The 25,629-nt window shown below is 42.0% G+C and overlaps 9 protein-coding genes across 9 annotated transcripts, besides 9 other annotated features; 2 read left to right on the top strand and 7 right to left on the bottom strand.

Moving 5' to 3' along the window:
• Positions 1-494: 494 nt before the first annotated feature.
• Positions 495-2,759, bottom strand: PVX_123500 (hypothetical protein, conserved; the record flags this gene model as incomplete). Its single annotated transcript, XM_001617211.1, has 1 exon — positions 495-2,759. One exon carries the CDS (start codon positions 2,757-2,759, stop codon positions 495-497), a length of 2,265 nt encoding a protein of 754 aa, XP_001617261.1.
• A 1,371-nt stretch (positions 2,760-4,130) lies between these two features.
• PVX_123495 (signal recognition particle 19 kd protein, putative) lies at positions 4,131-5,873 on the top strand. Its single transcript, XM_001617210.1, has 2 exons — positions 4,131-4,477; positions 4,830-5,873. The coding sequence occupies exon 2, from the start codon at positions 5,034-5,036 to the stop codon at positions 5,445-5,447; it is 414 nt and encodes a 137-aa protein (XP_001617260.1). The 5' UTR covers positions 4,131-4,477; positions 4,830-5,033; the 3' UTR covers positions 5,448-5,873.
• Positions 5,429-5,463: a microsatellite.
• Positions 5,874-6,534: 661 nt separating the features above from the next.
• PVX_123490 (glycerol-3-phosphate dehydrogenase, putative) lies at positions 6,535-8,365 on the bottom strand (the record flags this gene model as incomplete). Its single annotated transcript, XM_001617209.1, has 5 exons — positions 6,535-6,699; positions 6,831-7,133; positions 7,333-7,464; positions 7,646-8,104; positions 8,321-8,365. The coding sequence occupies 5 exons, from the start codon at positions 8,363-8,365 to the stop codon at positions 6,535-6,537; spliced, it is 1,104 nt and encodes a 367-aa protein (XP_001617259.1).
• Positions 8,169-8,194: a microsatellite.
• A 1,144-nt stretch (positions 8,366-9,509) lies between the features above and the next one.
• Positions 9,510-9,534: a microsatellite.
• A 7-nt stretch (positions 9,535-9,541) lies between these two features.
• On the bottom strand, positions 9,542-10,612 carry PVX_123485 (hypothetical protein, conserved; the record flags this gene model as incomplete). Its single annotated transcript, XM_001617208.1, has 1 exon — positions 9,542-10,612. The coding sequence occupies one exon, from the start codon at positions 10,610-10,612 to the stop codon at positions 9,695-9,697; it is 918 nt and encodes a 305-aa protein (XP_001617258.1). The 3' UTR covers positions 9,542-9,694.
• A 183-nt stretch (positions 10,613-10,795) lies between these two features.
• Positions 10,796-10,885: a microsatellite.
• Positions 10,886-11,283: 398 nt separating this feature from the next.
• Positions 11,284-11,373: a microsatellite.
• A 57-nt stretch (positions 11,374-11,430) lies between these two features.
• Positions 11,431-13,642, bottom strand: PVX_123480 (seryl-tRNA synthetase, putative; the record flags this gene model as incomplete). The annotated part of the gene is made up of 2 exons (XM_001617207.1): positions 13,423-13,642; positions 11,431-13,222 (listed from the first exon to the last, which is right to left on the bottom strand). The coding sequence occupies exon 2, from the start codon at positions 13,075-13,077 to the stop codon at positions 11,431-11,433; it is 1,647 nt and encodes a 548-aa protein (XP_001617257.1). The 5' UTR covers positions 13,078-13,222; positions 13,423-13,642.
• Positions 13,643-14,363: 721 nt separating this feature from the next.
• PVX_123475 (hypothetical protein, conserved) lies at positions 14,364-16,712 on the bottom strand (the record flags this gene model as incomplete). The annotated part of the gene is made up of 1 exon (XM_001617206.1): positions 14,364-16,712. Exon 1 carries the CDS (start codon positions 16,128-16,130, stop codon positions 14,364-14,366), a length of 1,767 nt encoding a protein of 588 aa, XP_001617256.1. The 5' UTR covers positions 16,131-16,712.
• Positions 16,713-16,752: 40 nt separating this feature from the next.
• Positions 16,753-16,808: a microsatellite.
• Positions 16,809-17,879: 1,071 nt separating this feature from the next.
• Positions 17,880-19,694, bottom strand: PVX_123470 (hypothetical protein, conserved). Its single transcript, XM_001617205.1, has one exon. The coding sequence runs from the start codon at positions 19,464-19,466 to the stop codon at positions 18,252-18,254; it is 1,215 nt and encodes a 404-aa protein (XP_001617255.1). The 5' UTR covers positions 19,467-19,694; the 3' UTR covers positions 17,880-18,251.
• Positions 18,523-18,617: a microsatellite.
• Positions 18,721-18,780: a microsatellite.
• A 132-nt stretch (positions 19,695-19,826) lies between the features above and the next one.
• Positions 19,827-19,855: a microsatellite.
• A 365-nt stretch (positions 19,856-20,220) lies between these two features.
• Positions 20,221-25,153, top strand: PVX_123460 (hypothetical protein; the record flags this gene model as incomplete). Its single annotated transcript, XM_001617203.1, has 1 exon — positions 20,221-25,153. One exon carries the CDS (start codon positions 20,221-20,223, stop codon positions 24,058-24,060), a length of 3,840 nt encoding a protein of 1,279 aa, XP_001617253.1. The 3' UTR covers positions 24,061-25,153.
• On the bottom strand, positions 24,618-24,980 carry PVX_123465 (hypothetical protein, conserved; the record flags this gene model as incomplete). Its single annotated transcript, XM_001617204.1, has 1 exon — positions 24,618-24,980. The coding sequence occupies one exon, from the start codon at positions 24,978-24,980 to the stop codon at positions 24,618-24,620; it is 363 nt and encodes a 120-aa protein (XP_001617254.1).
• Positions 25,154-25,629: the final 476 nt, after the last annotated feature.

Genomic DNA, 25,629 nt, shown 5'->3' with positions numbered 1-25,629 from the left:
CATAAACCTTAACGTAGAGCACGTCGCCCTGAAGTTGTAAAAAAAAAAAGACAGGCTGTGTTAAACGGGTTAGATATTAAACAGGATTGCATACCATTTGGTCAGATTCTACCTGAACATGCGCGCACTTTATATGCATGATGTGGGATGTGCCCCCTTTTGTATACACCCATGGAGGGGGAAGATTTACCAAAAGGGGGCCCCCCATCAACCCCCTGCACAGCTTCACATCGCGGTGAAAATTAAAATCGTTTTCTAATTGGAGAAACAAGTTTTGTTAATTTTTAACATTCTTACGGGGAACAAAAAAAAAAAAAAATAAATAAAAAAAAAAGAAATAAGTAAAAAAAAAAAATAATAAATAAAATATCGTAACGTTGCAAAGGAACGAAACTGGGAGAAAAGGTACAGCAAAAAAAGGAGACAAAACGCGGGGGGCTGCAAAACAAGAAACAAAAGCAAACAGGTGAGAAGTGAAGCAAGCAGTCAACTAGTCAACTCTTCACCTTGAGGACATTAAAAATATATTTAAGAACAGTTTGAACAGATATCGTAATTAAAATTTTGTATAAATTGTAAAAAGGCAAACACTTGAAAAAGGCATGGTTTACGGTGGCCGAGGCAATGTTGTAAAAGAAAAAATAACATATGAAGTAAATTTTGTTATGTATTGAATTTTTTTCTTCTAAACATTTGAGGGATCCAAATATGGGGAAAATAAAAAAGAAATAGGCAAAATATATTTTAAGGATAAAGGACGGGAAAATTAAAAGGATAAGTTGCGGCATGTATATTAAGAGGTTAATAAAAATTTTTATATAAAATGGCAGCTTAACACTTTCAACCACATTTTCTGTAACGACTGACTTGAGACAGGTAAGGCTGAATTTAACTGTTTCGTTTAGCTTCAATTTATCCTTTACTATTTTGGATAGCTTAATTAGTAAATTGCTTCTCTCGTTATATTGCATATCTGGCTCTGCGTTTTTTTTCCCTTTCTTTTCTTCGTTTTCCAGTCTCACGTTGAATAAGGTGTATAAGACAAAATCGACTGTGCTCACTAACACACTCTTCAAAATGCGAACGAGGATGGATGATTTGTAATCTTTTAGGAAGACAAATTCGTGTAACTTTTCGCTAACGTTCAGGCATATTACGAACAGGGTAAAATACTCAAACATGAATGAGGTTTTGTTATAATTGCGGAAAAAAAAAAAAAAGTTAAAAAATTTTAAAATGTTTATAAAGAGCCAATATTCTAGTAAAATGGGCACTTCGTAGTACGAGGCCCTGTTTTCTTCCTCCGCTTTGGATTCTCCTACGGATTCGCAAATGCTGCTGTGGCGGCGGTTGTTCGCGGGGGGGTCCTCCCTCACCCCGCTGTTTCGGTTTTCGTTTTCGGCCTCGTTTTCGACCGCTTTGCCGCTCCGGTCCCTCTTTCTGGAGTTAAAGCCAAAGTTTTCCAGGCTGAAGAGGGAGAACTTTTTCTTCTTGGGGGCGTTCGCCTTAAGCTCGCCCGCTTTCAGCTCCGTTGTTTTGTGATCATTTTCTTTTTCAACGTCATCCGTTTTTTCGCCTTCACCTGATTTTTCAACTTCACCTGCTTCTTCGCCTTCACCTGATTTTTCAACTTCACCTGCTTTTTCATCTTCACCTGCTTTTTCATCTTCACCTGCTTTTTCTCCTTTATCTGCTTTTTCTCCTTCACTTGTTTTTTCGCCTCCACCTTCTTTTTCAACTTTGTCTTCTTTTTCGCCACCACCTCCCTTTTCATCTTCACCTCCCTTATCACCTTCGTTCGCCTTTACCCCTGCGCCTCCTTCCGCCGGCTCGCTGTCCCTCAACATGGCATACTGACTGATGGCGCTGATATATTTGGAAGAATTCAACTTCAGCGTAACGGTGTCCATAAGGCACTCGCTGATGTTGGACAGGTACACATATTTCAAAATGATAACGACAGAGTAGACGGAGGGAAGGGGAAAAAAAATCGAATAAATAAAAAAAGAAATAAACGACATCGGTAGGGTCTTCACCAAAGTGGCGTACAGCAAGGAACTCAACAAATAGGGCAATATGTTAAAAAGAAACTTATTAATTTTGAACACTTTCTTTAGCAAATATTTGTAAAACTTTGAAATTTTATTTAAAATATATTTTATAACTCCAGAATAAATCAGGTAGAGAAAACTTAAAAAAGTGCACAGCATGGTCATAACGTACTTCTTCGTTTTGTAGTCCAAATTTAGGTACATCATTTTTACCTTCAGAAGGAGCCACTGTAAATATGGCTCTAAAATTATGTACCATAAGAACAAAATTTTGAGCAAAGATATTAACACTATTCCGTAGGCGTAAAGCATATGATAACTTGAGCGCATGGAGACAGTTAGGAAAACTTTTGAATTTTCAAAGAACTCTAAAAATAGGGATATGATATGCTTGCTATTCGTTTCACTTTTCATTTCTGTGAAGAAGGGTTGGAAAATATGCTTAAGTCCTTTCTTCATTTTGCTAATCCGTGTGTCTTTGTAATTTACAATTTTGTATTCATCCTGATCGAGGCCAATATCGCCGTAATCCATGGTACAAAATTCTCCATTAGAGCTACACTCATCTGTGCACCCCCATGGAGGCCTTCCTCCTGCCCCTCCATGATAGTACTCCTCGCTCACGCCTTCATGCTTCACTTTCTTGTATACGACTAGGGCTATGCTAAATATGGATATTACCAAAAATATCAAACACCTCTTGAACATTGTTCCTACACTGTGTGTTGTTTTGATTTATTTCTGGAGGGTGGTAACTGTGTGGCTTGCTTTTATCCCTTAACAGTTCATTTTTTTGAAGGTTACGAGTTTAAGATGTGTGCATGTAAATATATCGTGGCAGTCTTCTGGTGTGTGTTTTTTTCCCCTTTTTTTTTTTTTTTTATCTTCATTTTTGTTGTTTTGAGAATTGCTGGGGTTCCCGGGGGGTGCGCGCGGCTGTCATTCTACAGCGGGTGCTTCCGCTTTATTGCTTCCGCTTTATTGCTTCCCCTTTATTTCACAAAAAGTGTCTCTCGGGGGAGTTCCCTTCGTCTTTGCTTCTTCTCCACGCCGGGTATAGTTTTGCCAGCCCCTTTGGAATGCTTTTTCCTGCGTGCCCCCTAGTTGGTCATTCCTTCAGAGGGCTTCTACACACCGTGTTTTCACTCCAGGTGTCTCACAACTGAAGCAAATTTGTGCAGCCGAGCATGCAAACTCGTAGTGGCGCGAATGCTCAAACAAAGTAATTGCACACAATTGGGAGGAAAAAAAATAAAAATACATCTACAGTTTTAGTCAAACTGTGTACAAGATGGCACATATGTACATGTACGCGGTGTGCCTTTGTTTTTCCCTCTGGAATGGGGCTTATTTGACAAATATACGAATCGCACGAGGTTTAATTTGACCAAACGTGCGTGCAAATCGTAAGACGTGCGAGATGATGCCTACCTGCGGGTGTTTTCCTCTTTTCTACGCGCGCGCCGCAAATGAGAAAATTCCCGCGGTTTGTAAAAACTGAGTTTTTCGACACGTACACGTTAAGTATACATTTGTACATTTGTACGTTTGTACGTTTGTGCATTTGTACATTTGTACGTTTGTACGTTTGTACGTTCGTACATATTTTTTTTTTTTTTTTTTTTTTTTCCGCTGTTTTTTACCTTCTGCTGTAACATACAATCCTTACACAAAGTGGCGTTATAATCGCTCTAAACCCGGGAAGGAACTTCAAAGGGCAAAGCGCTTCCACAAGATAGATAAGGTTTGTAGGTTGTGTTTGGCGAAGTTGTGCCAGCCGTTGGAAAAAAGCTAATACATACGACAGAAGCAATATCTGCAATATCTGCAACATCTGCAATATGTACAAAACGTTCCGAACGTATAACGCAAATATAACCTGTTTGCAAAATTAACGGGGGGGTGGGGAACCACGCATTGTCAACCCTCGAACATAAAATTCTTTGTACTTAAAAAAAACAGAAACAAATTTGTAAAGTACGGGTACTGTACATTTCGACGTGTTTTTTTTCGTGGCGTTTTTTTTTTTTTACAAAATTGTCAAATTTTTCTTATACGTATAAAGATTTACAAGTTTTTCCCTTCCCTTTCTTTTTCCTTCCTTTTCCTTCCTTTTTTTTTGAAGCCATGTGCCAATTTTTTTTTCACATCCGAAAAATTACTTGGCAAGCGTACATTTGAATATAAACATGCACATTTTTCTGTTTATACGTACGAGTACACGTTTATATGTACATTCGCCATCTTAAGGGTTTTCCCCAATGCGAAGCGAATGCCGGCCATCCGCCCTGCTTAGCCTTTTATACATGCGCGTTAGTGAGAAATTCAGCCGGAGGAAGTGGCTGAACGGAAGGTTGTAGGACTCATCTGCTTGAAAATATTACTTCACCAATAGGAGGAACCAAACACATGTCACCCCTCATGTGGTAAGCAAAAACAACTTAAAACCTTTTGTCTGCTGAAATGACATGTTTTTTTTTTTTTTTTTTCGTTATAAATGAGGAGGAGGAAATAAACGCATGTTATAAAATGTAAAAATATTTCTTTTCGCCGTCCGTTTTTGTTTTTCCACAAAACGGAAAGAAAAACTTGTCGGTATATTTTACACGTGACGGTTTTGCCACGTTTTCCCGTTGTTCATGCTGAGCATGGATTTTTCATTTTTTAAAAAAATTTAAGCTTTCTCCCATCCGCCATTAGATTCACCTTTGGGGGAGTTTCCCCAAACTGTTTCCACAACGATGTCATAGAATTTCCCCCCCTTTTAAACTTACACAGTTGAGTCTCACCATTTTGCACATCTTCTCACAATTGTAGGCTCCGCTGATCGTCTGCCGCTCAGTGGAACGTTTTGTATTTCACACGTGTAAAAGGGAGCGTGCAAAAAAAAAAAAAAAACGTTAGAAGTTTAAATTAAAAAAGGAAAAAAAAAAAACTGGCGCATGTGCACGCGCACATTTTTCACACGCGACGAAAGAAAAAATGATGAAACCTGAAGTAATCAACGCGAACGACGACAGTAAGGACTACTCCCGATGGAAAATTATCTATCCTAATTATTTAAATAAAAAGAAAAAAGTGAAAGAAGGGAGAAAAATAAACCTGAATTATTGTGTAACTGACCCATCCGTTGACGATATTGCATTGGCATGTAAAGAATTGAAAGTCCCATGTGTCGTGGAAAAAAATAAATACTATCCAAGGGATTGGCTAGTGGAAGGAAGGATACGTATAAAAATGCCGGACGCCGAAAGTAGTAACATATTTAGTAAATTTGCCTTAATGAAACAAATCGGGTTGAAATTGCAAACCATAAAGTCGAATGTAGAGCCTACTGTTGCGGCTAATGCGAGCAGTGCGGCTAAGAAAAAGAAGAAAAAAAAAAACAAAGATTAATTTGGACATGCATGAAAAGCTAACATAGGAAGGGCGGCTCATTCGATCTACAGATGACTTAGCTCCCTTTGTATGTCAACTCGATCCCTAGGGGGATATTACCTAGCGAGGTGATTAACCCAAGATTCAATGCTGAATTGGTTGGACATTTTGTTTTTTCCCCTATTTCTTGTAAATTTTTCCAGTGAACCCCACAGCGGGTACCCTTCCAGGGGGTCCTCCAATTTGCTGCTCTTCAAATGGATTTCCTCCGGATTGCAGTAGATATGGCACCCTCGCAGGTGTGTGGTTTATCCTTCAACACAGGCCCGCATGTGCGTACAGCACTGCAAATGTACGGGCTAAATTGTTTTTAGTTATACATGACAACCCCCACCTTTTTTTAACTTTTGATTGGTAAATTTTTTTAGACTTTTTTTTTTAATCAAAACGTGTACTGCAGCTGAAATGGAGGGGTATATGTGTAGGATTTTATGAGGAATGGCTAATTATCTTTTTTTTCCCCTTCAAGTGCCATTCCGTTCGATATTTCCCAACAAAATGGCAAAAAGGGACAGGGCAAACGCGCATAAAGTGCTAATAATACACATTCTTCAGTTTAATTATTGCAGTGTACGCAAAGGGAGGAGAGGTTCATATTCAAAGAGTTCTTTTTTTTTTTTAAAAAAAAAAAGAGGAAATAATGAGAGATATACTACAAAACTGATGGTACATGTTACAAGGAACAAAGAACAGTTTTGAAAAGTATTCTTACATATTGCCAGTGGTAATTTGGAAAAAAAAAAAAAAAAAAAAAAAAAAAGGAATGCTAATTATTGAGTATGTTCAAAATTGAGCAAGGCGGAACAATTATACATTACGGGAAAAATAAAACAAAAACATCGTTACAAATGTTGTGCTGAATTCGGGGTGCATATATTTTCCTACGCAAGCAATCTCATCGGTAGGTATGGGCTACGGACGCATTTGCTCGAGGGGTAAACTAAGCACACTAGGCACACAGGAGCACACTGTTCGTGTGTGCATATGACTTCTACACACACGCTGGAGCGCACATTTGAGCTGAGCCGGGCGGTCCTCCTGCTCACTACGCCGCTATTGGCGACACTGTGTAGTTCATAAATATGTTCAGCAGTGCGCGGGGGTCCTCATTCTCAAACGATATTTTGTGGAGAACCGTGAAAAGGGGAAATTCGTGGGTTAAGTTGTTCTTTTGGATCATTTGGTAAACGTACTTCAAAGTTACGGTGCCCTGCGAAGGGAGGAAAAAAAAAAATATATATTACAAACTGGGGTATTAACCACTCCACCCAATCGAATGCAAACGCTGTCCTCAAATTGTGCATGTAGGGGAAACTCTCTCCATATTAAAAAATCACTTACCTGCAATTTCTGCCCCTTGAGGATTTCATTCTCCAGCTGTTCCCACGTCTTCCTCGGCTGACACTTTACAAACGCCGCAGAGCATTTTGCGTTTCTTCCACCCAGGAAGGACGTAATAATATCGGCCAGGCCACAGCTCTCAAAGAATATGCTCACATCTGTGTAGTTAAAAAATGTTTTCCCAAAATGGAAGGATTCTTTAACTCCAATTCTGATAATCGCCGATTTGGAATTTGGGGAAGCCTCCAGTCCGTCGCAAAATCCAGCCGCCAACGTTATGATATTTTTTAGCGCGCCGAAAATCTGCACATTGTGGGGAAGGGCAAGTGTAAATAAAAAAATGGAAGTCATGGATAATTATTCAATGGGCAAATGGGTTGGAAAAAGCACAGCACATGTTTGTATGCTAATATGGCGACAGCGACGTCATATTTATTCATTTATTTATTCATTTATTTATTCATTCATTTATTTATTTATTTATTCATGCTGGGCGCCCTACCTCAACCCCCACAGTTTCATTAACGCAGTTTATTTTAAAGTAGGGCAAGTCGAAAACCCGCTGCCAAATTAGCAGCGTGTCCTTGTCGTTTCCTCCTATGGTGGCTTCGGAGAATTCCTCCATGGCTACGTCCTGTTAAAAGGGCATATTAAAATGCACGTAAAAATGTGTGATGGGGGTGCCAATCTTTGGAGTGTCCCAAAAGTGCACACAGTATATGTGATGGTGCGCTTAGGTGAACGTTTACACTCTTCACGCTGCTTCCCCCTCGTAGGGGTGCTGACACACGTAGGACTCCCCCAAACACACTTACCATGGCTATGTTTGCACCCGACAAGGCACAACAGGGGATGTCCAGAAAGTTGCTAATATATTTGGAGCAAAGATTCATCTGATTATTTTTAACGATAAATCCTTTCGTTAACGAAATCGCCTTTGCATGCTTCTCTATCTTAATGGATTGGTTTTCTTTTATTAACGTTAATACGCTTTCTAAATATTGGGATGGGATTATAAATATTAACAGGTCAGCAGAATTTATCACTCTGGACAAATCTGAGTAGGCAACAATGTTGTGCGGTAAGGCCACCCCCTTTAAGTATTTTACATTTTCATGTTTTTTGTTAATTATGTCCACCATGTTTTCTCCGTTTACCAGTTCGTCTCGTATCCACATCTTCACTTCATTCTCAAACAAATAATTATTCTTCGCATTCGTGCCCACGATTTTGCTGATTGCGCTCGCCCAGTTTCCGCTGCCCAGGATGGATATCTGTTCGGGGGGTGCCAAAAAAAAAACACACACATGAGTACATTCGATTGACTCCTACGCGAGCACAGTTGTAGCGCTGCGGTAACGACGTGGCGTGGAACGGACAGGTTATGTGCGTTGCGGATGGGCACGCACATATATATTTATATATATATATATATATTTATATTTATATATGCCCGTGTGCACACGCGCTTTCTCCCCTTTGGGTGTTACCTTGAGTGGGCCTTCCCTCAGCTTATCGAACAGATTCCTGTACATTTTTTGGCTTGAAAAAATGGCACAGTTGCGAGGAGGGATATATTCGTGCTATGCAAAGTCTGTAATGTGTCGTAACTTTTTCGTTTTAACTCTTCACTTTTAATGTGAATAGTGTTCTCGTCGCGATGGTATACTTTTTGACAATTCTGCGCGTTTTTTGGAGGTGTCCCTCTGTAAGTGTTTGTACCTGTGGAGGCGTTATATGCGTGTGCGTACGTAATCCCCACTTGTACCTTTTCTCCTTTGCTGCTGCGTGACTCTTTTTTGATATACGTGCTCCTCCGACGAATGGCTCTATTTCTCTTTTTTAAATAAAAAATTATTCACGTTTATTTTTGCCCAACTTATAGGAAAAAAAAAAAAAAAAAAAAAAAACATACATACATACAGCGAGAAAAGCGGCAAATTATGCGGTACCTTAAAGTGAAATATATTTTTTCGTCAATCGAACTTTTTGAGGATTTAAAAAATCTTTGCATGTCACCTATGTGTTTTAATTTATCTTTCCATCTATGTGACATATGTGCCTGCATATATTCTCGGTGTATGTGATAAGTGTATGTATATGGCTTACATATGTGCCACACTCGCAAGGATTTATGATGTCGATTGCGCCACTTCTTTTTTGCCTTTCCTTGCACCCTTTCCAGTCACAAAAGTGCGCAAAAATTGTTTTGCGTTTCGCGGATGGGGGTGTTTCCTTTGTTTGTTTCTCTTCAACTTGAATTGCGAACATGTGCAAATGTTATAGGTACGTATGTTCATGCGTACATACGTTTATACGTACATATGTTTATACATGCATATGTTTATACATTTTTTTTTTTTTTTTTTTCCTTGTCACATACCGCAACGTTTCTTTTAACAAATTGGGGGGGTGCTGATTACGCATTGCGCAAGCGCTTATATACACCCGCCTAACCACTAGTGTTACAGGTAGGCCAGGCTCTGCATCTCTTGTGCGTTCGTTTATATAAAGGGGCAACAGTAGTAGTGGTTCTTCCGTTCGCATTGCACGTATTCGATTGGCAAAAGTTGCAACTTCGTGCGCGTATGCTCGAGGGAGGGGTTAAATATACGGGCGAAAAGCGGAGCAGCGATTGCCGCGTTTTTCTTTTTTTTTCCGCGTATCGATATTTTTTCCTTTTTTTTGCGTCATTTTATGTGGCATTTTTTGCGGCGTTGTTTGCGGCGTCGTTTGTGGCCTTTTTTGCAGCTTTGCTTCCCAGTGGTACGTTCTGACTGTACATTTCTTTTTCCACATTGACCGCTTTCCCTTCACAGCACACTTCTTTCTCCTTGGCGAAAAAGGCCCCCCTTTTTTTCCGGTTAGTCATCAACCTGGATGGAAACCTTCCTCCCCCTGTAAATCTGCGCCTCGCTTATTAACAACAAAAGCAAGTTAAACAAAACGATGCAAATTAAAAGCTTGCACTGCCGGAACATCCACGCCGGAATTAAGCACTTGTTGTGTAGTAGGTAATAATTCAGCAAGAGTGACATGTACGATAGCATTAAAAGGAAAATGCTATCTTTGGGAAAACTCTCACATAACGACGATGTTATTAAGCCAAAAAATAATGGAATTATGGAGGAGATCAAACGTAAGCTGTTGTACAGGCCTTTGTACTTTCTCGTCGGAGGCACTCCATACTGAATTAATTGCAGCAGCGAATTAAACCCTCCGTGGAACACTAAAATGCATGAACAGCAATAAACTTCGAAGGAAAAAATGTCTCGTATGTAATTTTCCCTACCCACTTCTGGCAGTATATGAATTAGCAACACGCCACTGGAAAGGGCCAATAAGAAAAGCCATTGGCATATTTTGAAACCCTTTGGAACTTTATTCGTTCGCCCTTCCATGGGCAGAAATCCAAAGAGGGATTCGTTGTGGCTGTTTTTTATGAGTATGTCTGCTACTCGTTTTTCGATCACGTTGTTGTTAAAGTATATGTCTCTGGGGTCTTCCTCACTTGTGGCTTCACCGGGGGGTACACTCTGGGATACACCTCGGGATACACTCTGGGGAAAGGTCGGCTTCCCCTTTGTCTTTGCATTCACATGTGGATGCACTCTTTCCCCCCAGTTCTCACTCTTGACGTCGCGCCGCCCGCTCTTACCACCGCTTGTCTTGCCACTGGAGAATTCCCGCCTCAAATTGTAACAGCACCTAAGGCGCAGCTCCCTCCTTTTGTAACGAGCAATTACCAAAGTGGTGCATTTTTTCCGAAATGAACTCATCATCGTGGTGTGGAAAAAGAAGAACCCTTAACACTGCGTAGGTTCAGCGTGTGTAGGGGGTAACACTGTGATGTAGCGTACAAGGGGGTATACTCATACGTATGCGCAAACGCCGCTTTACATGCACAGCCCTACATTTTTTTCTTGCCTCTCCACCACATTGTTACGCTAAAAGGGGGACACTAAATCAACGCTGTTTTTTCCTTTGGATGGAACAAATTCGACGTGGTACTCATAGCAGTTAAAAAAAAAAAAATAAAATAAACCTCTTCACAGCATAGCTATGAGGAAGTGGGAAAGGGGAAAGAAACACACACAAGTCATCAATGGGGTGAATGTGAACATGTAAAAAGCGTGAATAATTTAAAAAAAAAAAAAAAAAAGCAGAATAAAAAGGAAGTCCCCTGATTGTGGTCAAATTGCAATTTCGCCTGCCAAAGATGCGCAATTATGTAGCACGTAAAACTGTTGACGTGAACGCCATATTGCAATGCCCCCACGGGAGTGCATAATTTGAGTGATCCCAAAATGGGAAAAAAATAATTCGCACATGCGCGTTAAGAAATGAGTTCATAATGACAAATTATGCTTCGCTTCGTTTTGCGCAGCTACATTTTTTTTGGTTTTCCCACAGGGGGAGGCACACAAAGGAGGGGAAGCGGAAAATGTGTTACGGGCGCGGCAAATCTGTTGGGGGAAACTTCCAAAGAGTGCTACACAAATTGGGGGGACATCCAAATGGCGAGGTACCGGGTGGTGCTCCACTAAGCTCAGCTACTGCTGCAAAAAGGACGCGTTATAATAATGCAGAGCCGTACCCGCTACAAACTAATGACTGACGCGTTCATAAACTTCCGCAAGGGCTTCGGAATGATGAGCTGCTTTTTTTCATTTGGGGAAGTCCCCCCCATTTGGTACTGTTCCAGGATGATTGCCAAGACACGCCCTACGGCCAAACCGGAGCCATTAATAGTATGGCAGAAAAAGTTACTGTCCTTTTTTTTATATTTTAAATTAAGTTTCCTTGCTTGGAAATCTAAGCAATTTGAGCAGGAAGAAACTTCGACAAATCGTTGCTGACTAGGTAGCCAGGCTTCCAAATCGTAACAGATAGACGCGGAAAATGGCGTTTCAAAGGAATTCAGAAGAACTACTCTGTAGGGAATTTTCAATTTTTTTAAAATATACTCACTATGTTTAATTAAGTTTTTGTAAAACAGATGAGAGGTTTTCCTATCGGTGATGTTAACTAATTCTACCTTCTCGAAAATGTGCTCACGTAGCAATCCCTTGGATGCTTTTCCATAGGTAAAATTTTTTTCTATCCTAAAACATGAAGAATGGCTGACTAGCCTAATGGGTAAATTTTCAGAATCTAGGTGGGCATTTCTAAAAAGGTTTAATAGAGAAACTTCGCTAGTGGGAATTAGAAAAGCTTCTTCATTTAGAATCTTATAATTGTTATTAATTTTAAATAAATCGTTTTCAAATTTGGGTAGTTGCCCTGTGTTGGTTAAGGCCGACCTGGCAACTATTACTGGCGCTTTTACATACGTGTATTGGAATTTATTTACATGGGTATTAATCATGAAGTGAATTAATGCCCTCTCCAATTTGGCAATATTATTTACTAGCACGTTATAGCCAAAGCCAATTTTGTTTGTTATGTTGTCAAAAATGTGTTGATTGTTGTCGAATTTTTTTAAAATTTCTTCATGAGGTTCTATAGAGGTGTTACTTTTATCCATTTGGACTTCTTTCATTTTATACATCTTGACTACTTTATTTCCGTTGTGTGTTTTTCCCTCCGGTACTTTGCTTAGTAAAAGGTTTGGCAGTCTACTGAAATGCTCCTCTATTTTGTTCCTCAAATGGGTTATCTTCGTTTCGTTAATGTTAATTTGTTCGTTTATTTGGTTTATTTCTTTTTTCACTTGTTCGACATTGCGTTCTTCAAAATGGGTGTCCTTTTGGGGGTGCCGTCTTTCCATTTTCACTTCTCTGCTATCCATGCAGGGTGTCCCCTCTGACATTCCACCCTGGGGTGCACTTGCAACAGTGGCATTCTGAGCAAACAGTAACTTTTTTACCCGATCGGATAAAACTTTTCTCCTATTTCGTAGATTATTTCTTAACATTTCCAGTTGATTTTTTTCCTCTATTAAATCTTTTAACATTTGAACATTGTTGATATTTTTTTCCATTCCCCTTTTTTTTAAATTTTCAATTACTTTGTTTTCATTTGTTTTTAAAATGTTAAGACTCATGCCACATTCGCCATGCTCCGCTTCGATCCTTTTGTTCTTGCACACTAGGGGGGTGCGTCTTTTCACCGCATGTGGGTCCCTCCATTGGGGGTCCCCGTGCCATAAGTTAATGTACGATTCGATCCCATGTTTGTTCCGCCTTCCAAGTACCCAATGAACGCATAGCAGTAGGCAGAGAAGGGGGGGGGCTTTCATATGCATGCTACATATTGGGCCCTCTCGCTGCTAATGCGTTGTTTGCCTTTGCGCGTCTGCTCAAACGTGTCAGCTTCGAAAAAGCGTGTGTATCTCCTGTTGTTGCATTTAAAAAAAGTGGGACTATGTGACGGTGTTTTTACCATCCCCTCTGCGCGCACCCAAAGCTCGCAAACGGCACGTTTCTCGTCAGAAATGTGACCTATATGCGGGCACCTCGACGTGGTTACGGGACAGCATAGGATGTAGCAAAGATTGGAAGAAATGCTCAAACGCACGGGAGAGAAGTGGCAATGGGGGAGGAAAATCGCAGCACCCGTAACAATGCTGCAGAGATGCGGGCGCGTTTACTTATGCCAACTTGGGAAAAAAACATACGGGAGCCTCACACTTTCGGAGGTGATCCCCTTTCGAATTTTACAAAAGGGGGTTTCAAAAGGGAAGCACTTCAATGGGCGAAGCGGCTTGGGGTGCCCCTACGAGGGTACATGCATAATAACATAATGTAAAATTATATTGACGCGCGTAGTGAGGCACAAACAGTTGGGGCTAAACCAGGAGGGAGGTACGCAAAAAAAAAAAAAAAAAAAGGCAGCAATGAGTACCCATTCCGTAACAATATCGGAGAGGCGCTTTTTTAAAAGCAAGCGGGAAAAGGGCAGTTACACAATTCCTTTTAAAGAAACTAAGCACATCGGATGTGCTACGTGCATGCTTGTCACCTAGATGGGAGCGCATACTGATGTGCCATGTCGGCCCATTCTGCACTACGCACACAGTGCTCACGCGACACGAGGGAAAAAATTGAATTGGAACTTCATACCCACGTGAAGGAGACACGTACAATATGCGTTTCATACGTAGCGCTGTTTTATTTCACCTTTTTTGCCTACGTTTTATATCAAAACAAATTAATATGTTATTTATAAGAGGGGGAATTATAACGCGAAGTGAACGATAAAAAAAAAAAAAAAAAAAAATGAAAAAATCAGTAGCTCTTTTGTTTACTTGTGTAAGGGCAACCCTATACAAACGGGGCATGTTGGGTGCGAAAAAAAAGAAAAAGTAACAAATGGGGAATATGCTTGGATCGAAAAAATGCTACACAAAGCGCACCACTAACAAATTGCGCTTTCCCCACAATTCGCAGATGCAAACTCCAATTTGGTAAAACATCCACCGTTGTTTTGTTACAATGTTGTGTGGGAAGTGGCTTAGGATGGGGGGTGAACATGGCAGCAGCATAGCGCCGCGTAAATGGCTACCCCTTCGTGCTAGCCTGAGGAGGGGACCTACGAAATGTCCTCCATGGAGGCCTTGAAGTGTGAAAAGTCCTCCATCTCGTCCATATCGCCGATCTCTGTAAAGTGTGAAATTCTCTTCAGTCTGTCGGAGGGCCTGAACAACATAAACATAGCGGTGATGATGATCAAAAACAAGCAGCTGATAATTCCCTCGCTAAGGTAGCATTTCAAGCTCCATATGGTATTATCCACAAAGAGCATAACGACGATATCTATAACAAAAGCGATGACTGAAAAGATGAGCGAAAAAATTAACACGTTAAAAAACTTCTTAAACATGTTCAGCTTTTCATACTGTTTATCTTCATTTAGCTGAATGATAATTTTGCTAGCTGAGGTAAATACCCACAAGTAAATAATCGAGTAGATAATCGTCACTGGGATGATGCAGAAGAGGAAATAAACTGCGTTCACCTCCGCATCGGTTAAGTGCATGTCCAGAAACTGTTTTATGAAATCAAAAATGATAAAAAAGAAGAAGAGCACTTTTATCTTGATAAACGTTTTCTTATCCAATGTGGGGATGACCAAACCCCAGCCTAGAGATCCCAGTAAAATTAAAAGATACGAACAGACATTCTTTAAAATGCTGGTGCATACTGAAAGGAAGAGCAAATTGCTATTCACCCTTGCGCGTATGTTATATACCAAGAAGTACAGAAAGAGGAAGAAATTTTCCAACAAGTAAAGAAATATACACACCAGAATCCATATCTGAATTTTTATTACAAACTGTTTGTTCCTCATTAGTAAATAAATCCAAGCGAATAAATAAATGGCATAAATGATCATACAGAGAACGTACAAATTCAGTTTTGGTATTTTATCTCCTGGTAAATATCCATACTTATTCAAAATGTGTATATTGCCATGTAGCTCTAATTCATATTTTTTACTATCAGAACAGTTTGATAAAAATAATGCGTACACATCCGTCTCGTCTATATTATACACATGTCTGCTTTGAATTTTTTTTAAAAACTCCTCATGATTTACTTCATTCTCTAGAGGAGACATCCCATCATTGTTCGAAATTCGGTCATTCAAAAAATACACTGGCAATTTTAATGCATACATACTTGACTCCTTGACGTACCTTTTTAGGTAGCCCCTTCCTGGACAGGTGTACGCATCATTTCCGTCCATCCCCCTTTCCTCCGTGTGGCAACAGACGTTTGAATCTTTTGGTAAATAAAACTTATTGAAATCGCTTTCCTTCATGATGACTACTTCTAAAAATAGGTTACCTGTGTTTAGCACTTCGTCCTCCTCATGCTTGTGCATATATTCCTTTTTCTTTCTTAAATACGGGTTATCCTTATACAGGTTGATTTTGAATTTATCCTTTTTGTCTTTCTCATCACTGTCTTCATCCTCATCATCACTGCCGTTGTTGCTCTCCGAGGTGGAGTGCTCATCCGCCTTGTGTTCCTCGTCCGATTTATTTTCCTCCATGTCGAAGCTGAAATATTTCGTGTTCTTATTATCCGTTGTACTAATTCCTATGTTTTCAAAAATTGCGTGCGGCCCCTTCGTTGCCATGTCCTTCTTCTCCCCCAGCAAAACGTACGGACTGTCATTTTTCCCAAATATGTACAGGCCCTTAAGAACGTACAGAATGTAGTTGGTGTTTATCTTCTGTCCATCCAATTTTATCAACTGGCTGCTCGTAATGCTTGCAAACAGGAGAAGAAACACTACGATGAGGAACTCGCTTTTGCATTTAACTTTCTGAGTGGACTTCCATATCATCATGCTATCGTTTGTGTACGAACTGGCGGGGTGCTCGGGGGGGGGTCTTCGTTCGCTTGGGTATCACCGCGTACAAGCGGGTGCGATGCGCATATAAGCGGCTGTTTTGCACGTTTGCGCGGCTGTTTTGCCCACTTGCGCAGCTGCTTTGGCCAACCGTATGGTTATTATCACCCGCGCGTTGCTGCTCCGCGTTGCTGCTCCCCTTATGCATACGGAGGTAGTGGCCAGCGCAAAAATGGTGATGCTGCGCGTGTACCTCAAACAAATGGGGGGGGAACAAAAAAAAGGGAAACCAAGTCAAATGGGGGAACATCAAATGGGAGGAAGTCAAATGGGGGGAAATCAAATGGGGAGAAGTCAAATGGGGAGAAGTCGAATGGGGAGAAGTCAAATGGGAGGAAGTCGAATGGGGAGAAGTCAAATGAGGAGAAGGCAAATGAAGAGAAGTCAAACGCAGCGAAGCCAAACGCGGCGAAGCCAAACGCGGCGAAGTCAAATGGAGTGGAGTCAAATCGAGGCAAATAAAACCAAAACGATAAGAAGCGACGCAACGCTGTGTCAGTTTGCAGTTATTCCAATTTCGTAATTTTATTTCTTTCCTTTTTAACGAATATTGCATTTACTGTCAAAAAGTAGGCGGCGGGAAAAAAAAAAAAAAAAAAAAAAAATGCGAAATGAAGTAGGGCCACAAAATTTCATACTTGCAACTGCAAAGCTTGGTCAAACGAAGAAAACTTGTTCGAATGTTTACGTGTATTTTCGCGTGTCAACTCTTCTCTTTTGCGCATATGCATAGCGAATGCATGTTTGCAATTTCGTGGGTTCGTTACCCTCCCGTGTGGACTCCCGTCGCCCAGCATTTTAAGCATTTCCGAGGCAAACGCATTTGCAGTACAACTCGCGGGTCAGTCGTCTGTGAATTGCTCCACACATACTTCGCCATGTTTGTATACTGCCGTGTCGGGTGTATGTCGCATGCATGCTGCACGTTGTATGCCACATGCCTGCGTTTGATTCATATGCAACGCGTATGCGCGGAAAGGTTTTTTTTTACCCCCTTTGATTAGCATAACGAGGGAATATTCTCCTGAAAATTTCCTCTGAGTTCTTTACCCCCCCAAATTTCCACATCGTAAAATTGGCCCACTTGGCGTAAGAAGTTCTATCCATTTTGATCCATTTTCCGCTTCATTTTTTTCATCCCACATGTTGCAAAACCGATGCGGTGCGACCTACCCACAGGGGCGGCTAAAGCTGCGTATAGTGCAGCAGCTGATGGGGAATATGTGAAGTGGGCGAAGTGGATTACCAGAACAACGGCAAAAAGGGATGATAGCAAAATGGTAAAATAAAAGAAACGCTTTTTTTTTTTTTTTTTTTTTTTTCCCTAGCGTGGCACGTATCTTATCATGCTGTACAACGCAGCAGGGCGTAAGAAAATGATGCGTTTCTATTTCGACTCATAACCCTCAAAGGGGAGAAAATCCCCTCTGAGAAACTACAGCAAATAATTAGCACACCGGTAGAGGGGCAACCAGTTAAGGTAGCGCCAAAATGGGCATAGCGGAGGAACAGTTCCATCAAATGGGATGCTCGCCGGGGAGGACACACGTTCATTGGTAGCTCCCATGGAGAGCACATCTCATTCGTAATCGTTTGTAACCGCGTGGGGAGAACCAAGCGGTTCTTTTGCAGAGCCACCCCTGTGAGAGTCATATGGACGTTGGTTAATCGTCCGACCAACTTTTTAAAGGGGACAACTTTTACCTTTTTACTACCGCTTTGGAGGCGTGTGAATTGATACCCGACCATCAAGGGTGTCGTTCAAACCAGCGAGGAAGAAAGGACAAAAGTGTTACATTTAAGTGGCTCACGCGGTGCAAGCCATGTGCATGTAGTTCATTTGTGTTTGTGTGTGCAAGAGTAGTGGCATCTACAAAGGTGTAGAAGCAGCGATATAACGCAGCTCTTTTTTTGGGGGTGCTAAAAGAGAGTGCATCGCGAAGTTCCCTATTAAAGATTAAGACATATACGTTGTTCCTTTTTCCTTTTTTTTTTTCTTTTTTTTTGCTTCCCCCCCAAATGAGCGGCTACTCACCTGCAGCCCCAAATCAACCTGCGCTAAGGCAACAAAAAGGGGAGGTCATAGTTGGGAATCCCATTGCCTATATACACAGAGGCATAAAAGGGGGTGTTCAAAAGATGGTAGAAGACATAACCAGGGTACAAACAATTCATGATGGAAATTTTGCTTAACTGCTTATTAACTTTTACATGCCACATGCTTGCTGGAACATCTGATTTTATAGAATCGAGAAAATTATTCAAAAAAAAAGTGTTATAATTCTTAATTTTGTCGTACGTTAAATTTTTAGGGTATCTAAAGTGAACCCACGAGGTTAATTTTAGTGCTTCCATCATATTCAGTCCGCTGAAATTGGCATTTTTCATTTCTAAATTATTTGTAATTTTTACAGAATTGTAAGGCACAATAAATGCTTCTTCGTCGATTTTTCGAACAACATAGGATAGTCTCTCCAGCTCCGTGATATCGCTCTGTCTTTCTTTCTTCTTACTTTTTTCCTCTTTGTTTTTTTTTTCCTTTTTTGAGGTTCCTCCTTCCATTTCGCTTTCGCCGCTTTGTGAACCCCCCTTTTGGTGTCTCCCCTGGGCGTCCGCACTATTTTGACGTCCACTTTTGGAGTTGTCACTATTTTGGATGCTGCTCTGCGAGGAGCTACTCTGTGTGGAGCTACTCTGCCCGGTGTTGCTCTCCCCGGTGCTACTCTTCTCGCTGTCGCTTAGGGAGGCTTCGCTACTGTCACTTCCGGCGCTTCCACCTTCTACCCCACCGCTATGACTTCCTGTGTGACTACCGCCCTGCCCCCTCCTGGACTTGCGACCCTCATAATACAAACTGGCAGGCACCCCTGTGAATAGGGTGAAGGGCGTCTTCTTCTCCACCCTCTCTATCAACTTATCATTCCCCTTTGTCATTTCCCTAAATTCGTAATCATCATTACAGTAGTAAAATTTCTTCTTCGGAAAAAACTTCTCATGATTGAGGTAGTAAACTATGTAGTAGTCATTTTCTATGCCTTCTATTTTCCCCCACAGGTAAATCTGCTTGTTTGTTTTTTCTTCCAATTTGGTCATTCCGTATAGCAGCCCCAGTTTTTCCTCATCGTTGAAGCACCTGTTGGATTCGCCTAAATTTTCTAAGTGGAAGTCCAGGTTCTTTAGTTCTATCATTTCGGCTGATGGGGAAGGAATGCCACGTTTTCGTTTGGGAAGTGTGTGTAGACGGATGTGTGTGCTCCTACCTGGTGCGCTCATTCGTGGGGGGATGGAGCTTCGCACCCCTCCGATTGGTACCCGTGTGAGGCTACTCCGTGAATAGCGCGAAATGAGCAACTCGCATTTTCCCCCCTCAATGTGTGTATTTCTCTTTTTCTAGAAAGCCACGATCCCTCTTAGTGAATGCCTACCTCCGAATTTACAAGAAAAAGTTCTCATAAAACAAATTGAGGTTTTCCCTTGCAGTAGCCCTTCCACAGATGGGATGTGTTTCTCCCCCCTCGGATTTAAAACCCACTAAAGGGATACATACCATGGGAAACTATTTTTAAAGAAAATTGCCTACGCGTGAGTGTATTGTGTGGCGCATCGGGGTTAGACAGTTTGCTCTCAGCAAGACAGAAAAAAAAAAAAAAAAAAAAAAAAATATATACATAAGAATGATACGTTTGGGTGGACATCACCAGATGCACGTGCGTTAGAAGTGAATCTCCTCGAAACATCTTCAATTTTGTCGCTATAAAAAAAAAGAAAAAGAAGGAGGTTCACCTCTCTATCCACCCACTGCTCTTAAGAAAAAAAAAAAAACACATAGCAGTAGAACCCACGCTTCCTTTTTTTTAGCTCCCCTTTTGAGCCATTCCCTTTTCGAAAATATGCCAAACATTGGCACATTTCAAACCAAATGTAGGGAACAAAATTCCGCTCGCATATTATCACCCTTTAGTGAGCGCTGAAGGGAGCGCTTAAGATAGGCCTACTTTACTTCTCCCCCTCCTGCTGCTCAGACAAAATGCATTATTTTAGGAAAAAAAAAAACGAGCCTGTCAACAAAAGAGAGGCCTTCATAGCAAACAGTAAGCACACGAAACAAAACGGAACGCTCGCAAGTGATGATGTATTCAATGGCATGCACGCATTTGAAGAGCAACCTAACCAAAATGGAAAGAATACATCCCATGTGAATGACCCGCACAAATTGGACACGAGCACGAACTCTTTCCTAGATGGGAGCTTTAAGGAAGAGATAGGAATTCCCTCCAACAAAGGTGCATTAACCAATCAGAAGCAAAAATTTAATAACGGTTCCCGTTTTGAAGAAAAAAAAAGTCTGGACCATTCCAGCAGTGAATATGGCATGGAGAGCTACAACGAGGACATGGCAAAGGAGTACAGCCAAAAGGGAGCCATCCCAAACAGCGAACTAAACAGTTTAGCACAAACGAACGAACAGAATAATGTTTCAAATAATAGCGAACCAAATGATAGCAACGCTTATAACCACGGAGAGAGAACCAATTTTAGGGACCCCCCTCCCTATGATGGTGTAAGGGACCAAGTGATGTCAAAACATGTGGACAGGGATTTGCAACATCTGCGAAACAGCAAAATGAACGGAGAAAATAAACCATTTGTAGGCAGCCCAAAGTATAACAAACATAATTCATCACTGCTGCCCAATCAGGGGAAGAAAAACGACTCGCCAAGAAGTGACAGACCCGCAAATGAAAACATGAAGGCAGTAAACGCACACCCTGAGTTAAGTGCAAATAATAGCATATCCCTAACCAGTGGGGATAAAAAAAAAACGGAGACAAATCTCAGTTCCGTCCAAAGGAGTAGGACATTGAAGCCAAATGGAGGTGCGCAGGAAGGCATGCGCCATGGCTCCGCTGACAGGTATGGGGGAAGCACAGAGGAGGCCCCAAACGGGGAGCAGCTGCCTTACGAGGGGCAGCATTATCACAACGCCAATTTGCTAAAACAAAGCGGTAGAGTGGACAGAGTAATCAGCAGTGGAAATGACAGAAGTGACAACTTCTATGAAGGGGTAGACCCAAATGGTCCGGCTGGAGATAGCCTAAATTCGCTGCAACTCTCGCAAAGGTATGCTGATGTAGGTGAATCTGGCGATGGCCAAAATGCACAAAATGGGGACAATTTCGATGAAACGTTTTTAAAAAAAAATAATTCCTCCGCAAAAAATGGGGAGTTTTACAAAAAGTTAAACAGTAATGTGGTAGGGATGGAGGACAAAACTGGTGGGGGGAATTTTAAAGCAGGTGTAGATGCTGAGTTGGGGCAGCCAACGAGGGCTAGTAGGAGCCATGTTCACTCCAGTAGGTCATACGCACAGTCAATACACGCGCATGAGGAGTTGGGCGGACGCCTAATCGAGTCGAGCGGGCACCTAACAGAGTCGAGTGGGCACCTAGCAGAGTCGAGTGGGCATCTAACAGAGTCGAGTGGGCATCTAACAGAGTCGAGTGGGCATCTAACAGAGTCGAGTGGGCATCTAACAGAATCGAGTGGGCATCTAACAGAATCGAGTAGACACCCTGGTGAGCAACTTTCCAAGTACAACACGGCGAGAAATTCCATGCAGCCGCAACCCAGCCGTCTACCCTCCAGGAAAGACTTATCCAAGTCTGTAAATGCAAAGGACATGTCGGCAGAGAATGCTTCAGCGCGGCAGAGTGGTCATCTAGAAAAGTCGTACAGCAGGGAGCACTCAAACGGCAGGGAGCACTCAAACGGCAGGGAGCACTCAAACGGTAGGGAGCACTCAAACGGTAGGGACCACTCAAACGGCAGACGCATAGAACCGAGGAGAAGCTACATGCACGTGAACAACCTGCAAATCGAATCGAGGAGATATTCCATGACGTCCAAAAATAGTCACTCCGCAAGATCGCGGGAAAATTTTGAGGAGCACAAAAATAATATGATTCTATCTGAAAACAGGACTGTAATGATGCCTGAGAATTTAATAGAATTGAAGTTTAACCTGAACGGATCGGTGAGTAGCATTTCAGAGTCTACAAATGAGATGCACATGGAAAACGGTTCGCTCAAAAGTGAGAGCGGGCAAGAGCATTTGATGAACACCTCGGAAGAATCTGCAGATAGCCACATGAGGGGAAGTAGCCAAATGGAATACAGAAGCAGTCTAGCCAAACACACCAGAAAAATGGAATCAAAAAGACACCACGAAGATGCATCAAACAGCTTGATAGAATCGCAGTACGCAGAAGACCCAGACCACTTGGGCGACTCACAATTTGGTGAACCCTCCAACCATTTGATCGACTCGCAGTATGACACCCACAAATGTAATGACAACATGTTAGGCACTAATAGTAGCTCCATGAGCTTGAATAAGAGTCAACATCAAATGAGCAATGGTATGGGTGACGAACGTGGCAATTTTATCAAGCCGGGGAACTACACACACAAGTCGCAGTACGGCAATGTCAATGCGGGGATAGCACACACAGAGTCGAGAAGGGGTCTAATCAATTCGACACACAGTCAGATGAAATTGCGGAGTGTTGCTCAGCGGTCAAGCAATAATCTTATAAACCAAAATAAGGTTTACGAGTCGAGTGGCACTTTGGGGGAGTCTCACCACAGCCTGATGAACTCGCAAAGTCGGCATAACGAGATGGGAAAGAGTTTAACCGAGACGAACGATACGTTTGGGAATTCTAAATTTAGTCGCAGCGCGTCCGGGTCGAGGCGCGGCCACGCGGAAAGCGCGAGCAGCGGCAGCGGCAACGGCAGCAATGGACAGAGCGACGCGGACCGTTCGAACGGGTATGCAGACCATCCGAATGACTACGCCGACCATTCGAATAACTACGCCGATCGCTCGAATGCCATCTCGGAGGAGAGACCACCTCAAGCGGCCCACTCATTTCAACAAAACAAAAAAGATACAAACGAAATGAACCACCACTATGATAGCAGACGAAGCAGGCCCCACTTGAACAGAAGTGAATATGTGCCGAAGAAAAACATCCCATATGATTATAAAAAATTCAATACGTGTGTGCGCGACGATGAGCAGAAGGCTGACTTGTTGCAAGCGTTCCAAAAGGGTATTAAAACCAAGTGGGGCGCGAACAATCTACAAGTCCAAAGTGTAAACGAAATGGGGAAATCACGAAACGGTTTGGAAACATATGAAAAGAGACAGCCAAATGACATCATTCGTATGTCTGAAAATCACAATTTAAAAAAAGAACAAAGTAGGAATTATTTCTCCACAGATGGCAACAATGGCAATGTGCCGCAATTATCCCGTGCGTCTCGAATGTCACATGCACCTCTCGTGCATAATGAAGATGTTGGCCAAAAAGTTGGCGGTAAAATGCACTACAACGAATTAGAGCACAGTTTTGAAAACTTCGAAAAGGGGGGACACACGGACGGTGGCGATCTGGAGTTCTCCTTCGATCGGGAAAATAAAATCTGCCAAGATATGTGCAAGGACTTCTCAACCTCCATCACGGATTCGCAACTTTTGATGAGCGGCTCTCATAACATTATGCACCACTCGGGTATAAATACGTCTAACCAATTTGATTTAGGGATGTCCAATACGTCAAACAAAATTTCCAACATGCAAAATAACTTCAATTTGGATGTCAACTCGAATTATATAAAACGGCTGACCATGAACGAAAATTTCGTCAACACAGATTTGCAGATCTCCTACATGGAAAATGAAATTCAAAATAAAATAAAAGACCTTGACAACTTTCTGGGGGAGGATTTCGAGCACAAGTGCAACTCTGTCCTCAACCGAATTGAGCAGCTGCTTTCCTCCGACTTTTTCGGCGAGCCGTAGGAGACTACGGCTTGGTTTGCCGTTTGTCCGTTTGTCCTCTGCGCATGACTCGGTGTGCGTATCGGTGTGCGTCTCGGTGTACCTCTCTGTATATGTCTCTGCTCACCCATCTGTTTACTCCCCTACGTGTTTGTGTATCCCCATGTACATGCCTTCCATCCCACCCGTCTGGGGGGTGCCCACCCACTCGGCGCCCAGGGGTACTTCCACCCCTCTCGCCATCCCCTTCGCTTGTTTCTTCAAAAAAAAGGACTCCCCCCAAAGGTGTCATAATTCACGGTTTTAAAAATTTTTCACTCTTTTTTTTTTTTTCGTCCTACTTTTGAAAGAGTCACACTAGGAAAAAAAATGGGGGAACTCGAAAAATCCCACCAACCTAAGAAGCTCTGCTAATTTGAAGTGTTAACCCGTTTGGTGGGCTAACTGCCAGCACGTTCCTGTTCAGCCATTCAAGCTTTGCAAATTTGGACAGCGGGAAAGGCCCACAAATGAGGGGTGTATGTGTGCATATGTTATTGCGCGCACATATTGGGACAGTCATAGTAGGGATTGGGAACCTAAAAATCTGTGACTCTGCAATTGTGGGCCCAATCACCAAACATGGTTGGTTCGTGCTTTTCATATTTGTATCCAAATTCTTGGAATGCATCATCTGTCGAGGTTAGCTCGTTGTGACTTTCCTCCAGGGTTCCCTTTATTGCTTCGTCCGCCTTGTCTGCTTCGTCCGTTTTGTCTGCATCGTCCGTTTTGTCTGCATCGTCCGTTTTGCTTGCTTCGTTTACACCCCCCTGCACCTTTCCACTTGTCCGCAAAGAATCCCGCTTATGCCAGTTACCCTCCGGGAGTTCATTTGCGTCCTCAGCCGGGTTGTTATTCCTTTCTAGGGTTGAGAAATTCTCATAATAAAATGGATATATCATTTCTGCACATCTGCGTCTTAAAAAAGGATGGCAAAGACTTCGTGGAGTCACCACCCCTTTTGTTGGTCCATAACTGTAGTACCGCTTAACGGTTCGGAACAAAATTTTATTTCCATTCAAGTAAGTTAAGGGGTGTAATTTTGCCATTATAATAGAGTGGGCTTTTTGAGTGTGAGTGTGGTACATTTAGTGTGCTTTTTAAAAATTTTTTTTTTGAATACGCGTTTGGGACTCTTCTGAGGATGCCTTCTGTAATATGCTCAGGGGAGACGGAGCTCTAACGCACCTACACACGTGTGTGCCCTTTCGCCGCAATTGCAAATGTTAACCTTTGTCTTTTCACATGAACACGAACACGTGGGGTTATTTAAAAAAAAAAAAAATGGCACTTCAAATATTCCCTCTTTGTATAGAAGCACATTTTAAATGTCCTCACGTGGACCATTCAAAGGTGACACGTAGTGATGTCGTGCACGCGCTCAAATGCGGAGGTACCTTTTCTGCCTCTCCGCCAGTTTAATGGTGCACAAATGCAAACGTGCAATAGTGCTAGCGGCGTATACCCCAGCTGGGAAGTTTCGCTTTTTAAAACATCCTCCACTGAGGAATTTACTTCTCCACGTTGTATAAATAGTAGGGCGAAAAAGTG

This window comes from Plasmodium vivax, chromosome 14 (genome assembly GCF_000002415.2).
Source record: "Plasmodium vivax chromosome 14, whole genome shotgun sequence".
Taxonomy (NCBI): Eukaryota; Apicomplexa; class Aconoidasida; order Haemosporida; family Plasmodiidae; genus Plasmodium; species Plasmodium vivax.
Note: the sequence above shows the minus strand (reverse complement) of the source record. Positions and strands in the feature narration are given on the sequence as shown.